At 33.2% G+C, this 10,397-nt stretch overlaps 2 protein-coding genes across 2 annotated transcripts; both read left to right on the top strand.

Moving 5' to 3' along the window:
• Positions 1-634: 634 nt before the first annotated feature.
• On the top strand, positions 635-3,537 carry LOC140885036 (protein JINGUBANG-like). Its single transcript, XM_073291952.1, has 2 exons — positions 635-1,198; positions 2,701-3,537. Exons 1-2 carry the CDS (start codon positions 635-637, stop codon positions 3,427-3,429), a joined length of 1,293 nt encoding a protein of 430 aa, XP_073148053.1. The 3' UTR covers positions 3,430-3,537.
• A 4,131-nt stretch (positions 3,538-7,668) lies between these two features.
• On the top strand, positions 7,669-10,152 carry LOC140879679 (aquaporin TIP2-1-like). Its single transcript, XM_073283501.1, has 3 exons — positions 7,669-7,891; positions 8,649-8,902; positions 9,566-10,152. Exons 1-3 carry the CDS (start codon positions 7,765-7,767, stop codon positions 9,926-9,928), a joined length of 744 nt encoding a protein of 247 aa, XP_073139602.1. The 5' UTR covers positions 7,669-7,764; the 3' UTR covers positions 9,929-10,152.
• The last annotated feature ends 245 nt before the right edge of the window (positions 10,153-10,397 follow it).

Raw genomic sequence — 10,397 nt, forward strand, 5'->3', positions numbered from 1 at the left:
TTTCCATAAAATACCCAATTTCCTAAATAATAGGACTTTTATTCTACTGAAGATAAACAAAATAAAAATCTTTGACAGCTGTAAAACCTAAAAAGAAACAAAAATGTATGCAACACCAAATTAAATCCTGGAGAATACAATCTTGCTTTGATCAAGTGCTTAATTTATAGAGATTATATATAGTTTTCGGCTCATTAACTCATGATTAATACATATATATAATCAAATGAAGGAAGTCCATATATATATATATGTGTGTGTGGGTGTATTGAATTGAATGGATCATATATAAAAAGATGCATGATTGAAAAACAAAACGCAGTGGGATCTCATGAATAACCCCCGATATAGCATATGCGCAGTCCCACCCACTTCCTACAGCTACACTACCGTCCTCTCATTTATTCAGATTTTACCAATTATTATTATTATTAAGTGCAACCGCATTCATTTTTTACCACTACCATTTGCTCAATTTGTCCATTTCATTATTCAAGAATTAATTAATACTCTTTCCATCCCCACACATTACATTAGTATAATTAATAAATTAATTTGTGCATGCATGTGTGTATATATATATGTGAATGGAATAATGTTTTGTATGTCCGACTTTCTTGAGAAGCAGATGAAAATGGAAGAGTTTCCCACTTCTCCATCTTTCGCCATGAGAGACAATAATAATGCCCATTTCCCACGCAGCGTCTCCACCAAAGAGCCACCCATATCCGACCCGCCGTGCCTCCCCCCGCGGCTGAGCTCCGCCGCAGCCGCCTCTCTATCCTTGAGCCTCCACCAATACTCTCAGCCCCCAACCCCACGCATCTCCTTCAGCCCCGACTGCTCCTCGAAGCTGGACACGGCGGCCTCCTACCGCTGCATATCCTCCGTTCTGAAGAAGGACGGCCAGATACTGTGCATCGCCGCCGCCAACGGCGTCGTTTACACGGGTTCGCAGGGGAACTCGGTGAGGGTGTGGAAGCTTCCGGAGTTCACGGAGTGCGGGCAGCTGAAGACGAAGGCGAGCATGGTGGTGGCGCTGCAGGTGTCCAATGACAGGGTTTACGCTGCTTTTGCGGACTGTAGGATTAGGGTTTGGCGCCGCACGTGGGAAGGGCTCATCAGGCACGTGCGCATGGCAACTGTTCCGACGGCTGGAAGTTATGTCCGGAGCTATATCGTCGGAGGAAATAAGTTGGTAATAATTTCTGCTATATTAAATAATTGCTTTGCTACTTCAAACTTCGAGCCTAGCTAGAAATAGCATCTACATTAAATATTTTCTATATAAATAAAAATTTTAAAAAAAAGAATTTAAATAAATATACATATTGTTGTAAGATACATATAAAAAGAAGAAATAAATTTGTGGAATCTCTGAGTATCATAGATTTATTTTATTTTTGTTTCACCATCTTAATTTCCATATATAATAATATATTAATATTATAAATACATATAAAAATTTCACAAAATATCCACAAATAAATAATTAATATATATTATAAAAATTACTAAATATGTGAGCTTAGCAATAAGCCCCTCAATAGAAACTCCCTTTATTACAAACTTTTATATTTTACGAGTTATTCGAAAATAGTGGATGAACATTGAGTTCAAACTACTCCGAGGTACCATCTTTATATAATTATATATGAGTTTATTAATTATTATTGAATGATCTCTATGTGTTTTATCATGTCAAGTTGCTTGCCAAAATCTATCGCCAAATAAAACATTTAAATTTTAGAAACACGGTTTCACGAATATGGTGTTTATTTATGAGATGATTTATAAATTTTTATAAATATAGCTTTTCTTATAATAATTCCAAAAACATCAATATTTTTTGTTTCCTCATAATATTCAAATAATTTCGGTATATCTTCGGTTCTTGATGGACAGTACCATGGACTCGTTTGCTATAGATCTTTATAGAAAAATTATTTAACTTATTTAAAGTATAAAATTTAACTTTTATTAACATATTTAATTATATGTTCTCCAACCCCCGTCACATGTCACCATTTGAATTAATAGTAGGTCTCACGCACATATACATACAGACACACATATATATATATATATGAGACACCTCTATTTGGTCCATATTTAAAATATAAAATATTATTTTTGATACAAAAAATAACAATTTTTATGAGTCGAATAAGAGATTCAATTAAATAAAAAATTTATTACACAAAATTGGCTTGTCCGAGTTTTTGTGTTGAAAATGACATCTTTGCGCGAAACATGATTACATGATGGCCAAATGTTAGTTGAGCTCATAGAGATCTATATTTATTATTTGATTAAATATCCTCTTTTCTTTAAGTCAAAAAAAAAAAAAAAACTTTTTCCTGCCCCAAAATAATTTCCAATAATTATTATGACGTATGCATGCTTAATGATTATTTATGACTTACCAAACTCATTAAAATTTTAATCCATGTACGTGTACACTCTTAATGGTGCAGACCTACTTCCTCGCCTTTGAAATTAATGTTTCCGTTCCATGCATATTTTACAGCACAGATAATACTAAAATAATTATCAACTTTTCAATGCAAGGTTGAATCTCAATCACATATTCTGATATTCAAATTGCAAATTCTGTGAACAAATTATGTATAGATTTAACACTATGTATTATCTTTTAAATTATATAGAATTTTGTTAGTTTAAATTATGTTTTTACAGATAAAGCACATGGGACCAATAACGTCGCTAGCTATCAATGTAACAGATGATGTATTATATTCGGCATCAGTTGACAAGACCGTAAAAGTATGGAGAATATCAGATTTCAAGTGTATCGAGACCATCCAAGCGCACCTCGAACCGATCAACGCCATCGTCGTGGCGGACGACGGGGTGCTCTACACCGCCTCCGACGATGCCACGGTTAGAGTGTGGAGGCGCAACTTTTGCAGCGGTGATCGTCCCCATTCGCTCACCGTAACCCTTCCCGCAAAGCATTCCCCTGTTAAGACTCTGGCTTTGAGCTCGGATGGCAGGGTGTTGTACGGAGGATGTAGCGACGGGTACGTGCATTATTGGTTGAAGGGTTGGTTCACGGGGCAGTTGCAGTACGGAGGGGCTTTGTCGGGACACACTCATGCCGTTATGTGCTTGGCTAGCGCGGCAAGTTATGTCGTGAGTGGATCGGCGGATTCGACCTGTCGGGTTTGGACGAGGGAGTTGGACGGGCAGCACGGTTCGGTCGCGGTGTTGCAAGGTCATAGGGGACCGGTGAGGTGCGTCGCGGTGTTTTCGGGGCATGTGATGGATGAAAATGCCGAGGATGGTTGCACGGTTTGTAGTGGAAGTCTGGACGGTGTGTTGAAAGTGTGGCGGGTGCATCATGCTACTAGCCCAAGTACTCGGGATGCTTTTCAAAACGCTCGCGAGTATTTCGAGCTGACTTGATACGACCCACAACGGGTAGTTCAACTTGCCTAAATTGGCGAGATTTTGATTTGGAGTTTACTAGCTAGTTAAGGAAACAGCAACTTGACTTGTAATAATCGTAAAGGTTAATATATATGGTTAGTTCTGTGTTTGTGTCAAACTACTAGTATGCTGAGGTATGACGGTTTTGTTATTGTTATATATTATTGGAAAGATGATAGAATACCTTAATAATTTTCTACTCGAATAATATTGTTTCATGAGTACCGAACTAAAAATTGGGGAAGAAACGGTCAATAACGTTATTTTTGTTTTTAATATAATTAACTAAAACGGATGTCAGCAAGTAGTACATTATATATCTTTTTTGTAATTATGGTATATTTATAATAATTTTATAATGGTAGAGTTTATATCAATAGATACTAAATAAAATTAAAATATATAAAGTTGTAATTATAGCAAAAAATTGAGGATAATTCATATTAATTATGTTCTTATAGTTTGACCTTATTTTCAATTAATTTGATCTTTCAAATTTTAGATTATGTCTCTGTTTCGTCTCAACCGTTAGTGAGTGTAACACTGAGAGTTGGCGTACCGCGGTCAGCATACATAGGGCCCTGGTGACATGATTCCTTTTCCCTCAAATTGAACAACCAACCTCAATTATGTTTTTTACATGAACGAAGCAAATAAAGCCTTTAATTAATTTCAAGTTAATTTGAGATATATGTTTGTCGTCACAAGTAGATTTTGGTCATTTGAAATGGGTATTGCAGCAATGCCTATATTTATTTAAACCTCATCATCTCATTTTTGTTAGTTGTAAAATAAGTAAATAAATATATTCTTATTTAATTAGAGAAACTAGACTTGCATTAGTGAGTGTGGACCCACAAAAGTAATTAAGATGCATGGTGACATTGAAGTGATGGTTACATTCATCTACCTTATTAAAATTTTAAGAAGCGGACTATGCGGTGTGAAATGATCTCCTTATTTTTTTTTTTTAAAAGTAAAAGTACAATATTTCATCGATATTACAACTACAAGATACAATAATGTAATAAAACTGCCCACACAATTGACGGAACTTGGACATAGACTCAAAACTTGCTTATCTCGAGCGATGAAACTATTTAAATTTATCTAAATAAATTAGAAGACATAGCCGCCATCAGCGGGAATCGAACCTGAGACCAATTGGTCTCAAATGATCGCCTTATCGATGCTTTTTCATGCTAGCGATTGGTAGCAAATACCGCCATGGAGTTTGAAATGAAATCAAATTAAACGGGCAACCAACCAAGTCAATTATTATTTGCCTTATAATTTTTTTAAATATTTTAATAATATAATATAATATAATAGATAGACATTATATCACTTGATCATCATCAATATGATGATCATGGGGAGGTGAAAGATGCAAGGTGGTGATGATCAGTTTGCTCATGGAAATGACGAAAACCCAATATATCCAGCCCATCCCATATAGAGAACAAGCCAGGGGCGGACCTATTGTTCGGGCTACACTCGGCTTTTAGCCCAGCCTAGCTACAACCCTTAGCATATATATGTATATGTGTGTGTGTGTGTTTTTTTTTTTTTTTGTTACGGTTTAGTTTGATAAAATATATAGAAGGGCTTTATTTTTTCTTCTTGGCCTCGTCCAATGTTTGATATGGGCTAAATACGATTTCAAATGAAGTTTTATAAATTTCAAAGTCTAGCAATTATATTGTGATGGATAGTAAATTATATAATAAATATAATTTTAATTTATAATAGTAAGTTTTACGAGAAATAAAATTAATAATATTTAATTATCATATCACAACTAGATAGTGAAGTGGTTATTTTCTTATGGTATGAATTGTTCAGTATTTAAATTTGACATCTATATAAGTTTTATCTTAATTAATTTTCAACTTACAGATTTATGTCTTCATATTTGATATATATTACATTAATAATAAATCTATTATTTATTTATTTATTGAACTAATTTCACCTTTGATTCATAATATGAATAATGTGTATTAAAGTATAAAAAAATAACCCCACATTTTAAAAATAATATAAACAATTTAACTCTTCAATATAACTCATTAAAAAATAACATGAAAATTATTCATTGGTAGATCTCATGTGCTTAATTATTTTTTTCTAAAAAGAAACATGCAAATTATTGTAATTAATCAGTTTTTGGAGAACGGATAGAGGATATTGGTTTTTCACATAGACTCTACGTAGCCTGCTTGTGAAGGCCGTTTGCGAAAATATAACCTTTGGATTCGGCTAAAATTTGGACCTGTATTTTTCGGCGCATTGCATAAATTCTCAGACTAACAAAATAGTTTGCAAAATACGCTAATTAGGTAAATCGTACTAGACAAGCTCTGTGCGACAGACTAGTTCAAGAAATTGTTGGCAGAGGCAAGCAAACTCCTAATCTCTGGCCAGACGCTCACATACTCCATCAGCTTGGACATTCTCGTTCAGACATGTTTTGAATATATATACTTGTGCAAACCCATTGTGTCATGTGAAAGTTGATTATGCCAAAGCCAAATTAAATCCTTATATTTTCAATATTTATCACATTGTATCGTCAATTCTGGGTGAGTAACCCCACCAAACCTTCATTCTCTCTTCCAATTGGTGGGATCAGTGAACATGCGTTAACATTCACCAAATTCAGACAACGTTCCAATTGGGCACGTTAGTGACAGATAGATAGGCTTGAAACAACTGTATTTGATTGGATATGTGTGTACATATTTGTCTATAGAATATAGATAACTTTTTGTTGATTTCATTAGTTAATCGATACCTTTTATAAGAAAATAAATTAATATTGTTGAGGGACGTTTCGGGTTTGAGATTGAGACGCCACAGACGGACAACGTGTGTGTGTGTGTTTTTTATATCTATCCAAATCCAAACAAGTGTGTACACACATATTACATGTATGTATATCCATCTATCTATTCATTATTTCATTTCAAATATATAGACAACTTATTTATTTTTTCAGATTGGTAAAATAAATCTTACAACTATTTTGTAATTATATAATTTATTCAAGAAAGAAATAGTTGCACATCTTTCCGAATAGGGATATTCAGTAAAACAAGAATAAATAATACGAAATTTAGAAAGTGAATTTTTTTTGGGTACCATTCTAAAAAAATGAAATATATATTTGTGACGATGATAGTATTGTATATATGGAGGTTTGATATCCTGAACATCAACTGTGCCTACATGAGAATTTACTGATATGACATTCACTTATTGGATAACAAGATGTCACGTTAATCGGTGCTCACGCAGGTGCCTATGATGAGTGCTTATATGTATAGTTTTAATATGATGGACATCTATATGAACAATAGGTGATGTGCCTATTTTCTAAGCTTTTGTTTTTTATAAATGCTTTCAAGATATCCACATGAACATCTAGTATACCACGAGTTTTGAATATGTAATTTCCTAAGTACTTTGGCGAAATTTGAGCTTATGAACTAATATTATATCAATAAGTGTTTTATACCAAAAAAAAATAAAATCTATATTTGATTTTTGGGGTACTGCGCATGTTCACCACTCAAAAGCCGCACAAATCTAATCTTTTCGACTACAAAATTTCATGATCATGCCAGATTATGCGTTTCTAGCTAGACACCGAAAAGTATCACAAAAATTTATATAAAAAATTTCATATTTGTCATGTATGTTTTTTTGTTTGTAATTTTAGTTATATGTTATCAAATTTCAGTTTTGGTCATATATTTTTCGATTTTTTTTTTAAGTAATTTTTCATCAGAAATTATGATGCGGCACTACGAACATCAGATTAACATTGATACTACATATCATCATCAAATCCAAAAAAGAATTAAAATTGGAAAAAAAAATTATACTACTGAAATTTAACAATATAGAATATCATATTTATAATATCAAATAGACAAAAATACCATATAAAAAAAATACTATCATATTTTCCTTCTCGATATCGTGGATCGGCCCCTCCACTGTGCTGGACAAGATAAGATGATCATAAAAAGTTGACTAAAATAATTAAATTTGACAACTTAGGATAAAATTGTACACGTAGGACGGAGTTTATATTCTCCTATGATCAGCCAAATCGAATATGCCGCGGCCATAGAATAAACCCAAAAATAATTATTATAAATTAATTAATAATCTCATATAAAGTTTCTCACTATATATACGTGACATAGAAACTTCCTAGCTTGTAGCATAAAAAGCCATAGTTTTCTTTCTCTTTCCCTTAAAATTTCAATCTGACCCCTTGAATTGTTCGTTTTATAAAAAATGCCCGGAATCGCCGTTGGCAGATTCGATGATTCGTTCAGTTTTGGCTCATTGAAGGCCTACATTGCTGAGTTCATATCCACTTTGCTCTTCGTCTTCGCCGGAGTTGGCTCCGCCATTGCTTATGGTTAATACATAAAATCAATATTTTATGTCTCATATATGAATACTATATATTCCCAAATTCACGATAAAATTATAACCAAATTTCATCCATGCTAATTGATATATGAAGTAGTTTTATACTCGAATTTGTTTTTTGGCTCGAATTTGACTCTCCAATTTTTCAAAAAAATAGTAAACATGGGGCTACTTATCAGTTTGGTATAAAGTTTGAATATAACATAAGGTAAAAAAAATTACATTTTTGGTCATTTATATTTATCTTTTTACGATTTTGATTTTTTATCTTAATAAATTAGTTTACTTTAACTAGTTTTGTATATTCCAATTTTAGTAATTTTTCATCTAGGAATACTACGTATTGATATGACACTGCACATATCACCGTCATATAGGGAAAAAAACAAAAATATTTAAACAAATAAAAATGGCAGACTAAGAATGAAATTTGACGACATATAGGACCATGATTGCAAGAAACAGATATATAAGACCCTAAAAAAAACAATTTTTCCTTGAAACAATTAATGGCGCTTCGTAGCATGCATCGAGCTAGATGGCTTTTCAAATATATTTACTTAGACTTTTGCCAGTATTTAAACGTTAGATGTGTTACTGTTTATTAACACTTTCGAACTACAATCGGGTTCGATCCTGAACATGCATGCTAGCTATATATATACCATGATCATGAAATTTGTGATATTTTTAATTTCAATCTGTTCAAGCTATGTAACATGTAAATTTGGCACGTACGACAGCCAAGTTGACGTCGACGGACACGGCACTGGATCCGGCGGGGCTGGTGGCGGTGGCCATCAGCCATGGATTCGCGCTATTCGTGGCAGTTGCTATCGGAGCCAACATCTCCGGAGGCCATGTGAACCCCGCCGTCACCTTCGGTTTGGCGGTGGGCGGTCATATTACGCTCCTCACCGGACTTTTCTACTGGATCGCTCAGCTTTTGGGTTCCATTATTGCGTGTTTCTTGCTCCAATTCGTCACCGGAGGCTTGGTCAGTTCAATTCTCGTATTGTTTGTTTCATTTTCTTTTTGTCTTTTTTAATTAATTTAGATAGATCACAAATAAATTTGCGTGTGTGGAGCTATTATATGTTAAAAAATATATTTTAAAGCACATCACATTGCTTTCATCCATATAATATACGTTTATAAACATAATACTATGTTAATATTAATATAACTATAAAACTACTGGGTTTTTGGGTTAATAAACATTGGTAAGTTAATTTTAATTAATATATAATAAGAAAATTATGATTTTGATCATATATATATATATTAATATTGTATTTTTTGTGATTTTGAATTTTTGGTCATCTTAATTACGAAATTTCATTTGATTTTATATTTAATTTTTGGCAATTAATCATTTTTTTATAAGCGAAATTTGTGAGCATAGATGAAAAAAATCACAAAAAAGAAAATTTGTAATTTAATTTCCCCTAGCTAATATCATTTAACAAACATATGCACTTAGTTAATTAAATACATACCAAGAAAATTTAACTCTACAAGTAAACAACTTACATTCAAAAGAATCAGAATGTGTTAAATGATCAACATAAAAAGACGATTGTTTCTAATTCTAGATTATAGAGTTATTTGTTTTTGTTTTTATCAAACGGAATGAATCTGTTAATATACTTTCATGCAGGCTATTCCAATTCATGCAGCAAGTGTTGGAGCCTTCCAAGCACTCGTAATGGAAATAATAATCACGTTTGCATTAGTGTATACAGTCTATGCTACCGCGGCTGACCCGAAGAAGGGCTCGTTGGGCACGATCGCACCCATTGCAATCGGGTTCATCGTGGGTGCCAATATTTTGGCCGCGGGTCCATTCTCCGGTGGCTCCATGAACCCGGCACGTTCCTTCGGGCCAGCAGTGGTAAGTGGCAACTTCTCGGATAACTGGATTTATTGGATCGGACCGCTGCTCGGTGGCGGACTGGCTGGAATCGTTTACACCTACGTGTTTATGGATCGTGACCATGATGTACTTGTTAGTGAGGTTTAATTGAGTGTGGCTTTGAGTTTGCGACTTGAATTATTTGGGGTACAAAGTGTGAAATTTGTTTCTTTAATTTATGTTGGGGTCTTGTTTGAAATAAACGGTAAGATGAGGGAAATTGTTGTTTTCCTTTATACATATCGTTTTTCAAAATTTGGTTGAAGCTGTAAATGCATTTTCTTGGTGTTTTTGCTTTATGAAAATATTGTGAATTTGTTGAAAAGTTGATATATTGTTGTTTTTAAGTTCCTTTTTATAATGCTGATTTGTGCCCTATAATCTATAAATCAGAATTGAATGAAAGTGTCATTTAATGGTAAAATTTATAATTGTAACACCCCAAAAATTTGAGGTGTATCTACTTAAAATTTAAATTGATTTTAGTTTAATTACGAAACCATTATAACAACAATATGTATTATTTAATTATATATTAATAATACAATATAAGTTGTTTTTATTTTGTTTCACCTCC

This window comes from Henckelia pumila, chromosome 2, assembly GCF_033568475.1.
Source record: "Henckelia pumila isolate YLH828 chromosome 2, ASM3356847v2, whole genome shotgun sequence".
NCBI lineage: Eukaryota > Viridiplantae > Streptophyta > Magnoliopsida > Lamiales > Gesneriaceae > Henckelia > Henckelia pumila.

Coding starts and splice junctions, on each gene's coding strand:
- LOC140885036 (XM_073291952.1), top strand. CDS start 635: ATGGAAGAGTTTCCCACTTCTCCATCTTTCGCCATGAGAGACAATAAT. Junction 1,199..2,700: donor TCGTCGGAGGAAATAAGTTG/GTAATAATTTCT, acceptor ATGTTTTTACAG/ATAAAGCACATGGGACCAAT.
- LOC140879679 (XM_073283501.1), top strand. CDS start 7,765: ATGCCCGGAATCGCCGTTGGCAGATTCGATGATTCGTTCAGTTTTGGC. Junction 7,892..8,648: donor TGGCTCCGCCATTGCTTATG/GTTAATACATAA, acceptor CACGTACGACAG/CCAAGTTGACGTCGACGGAC. Junction 8,903..9,565: donor AATTCGTCACCGGAGGCTTG/GTCAGTTCAATT, acceptor ACTTTCATGCAG/GCTATTCCAATTCATGCAGC.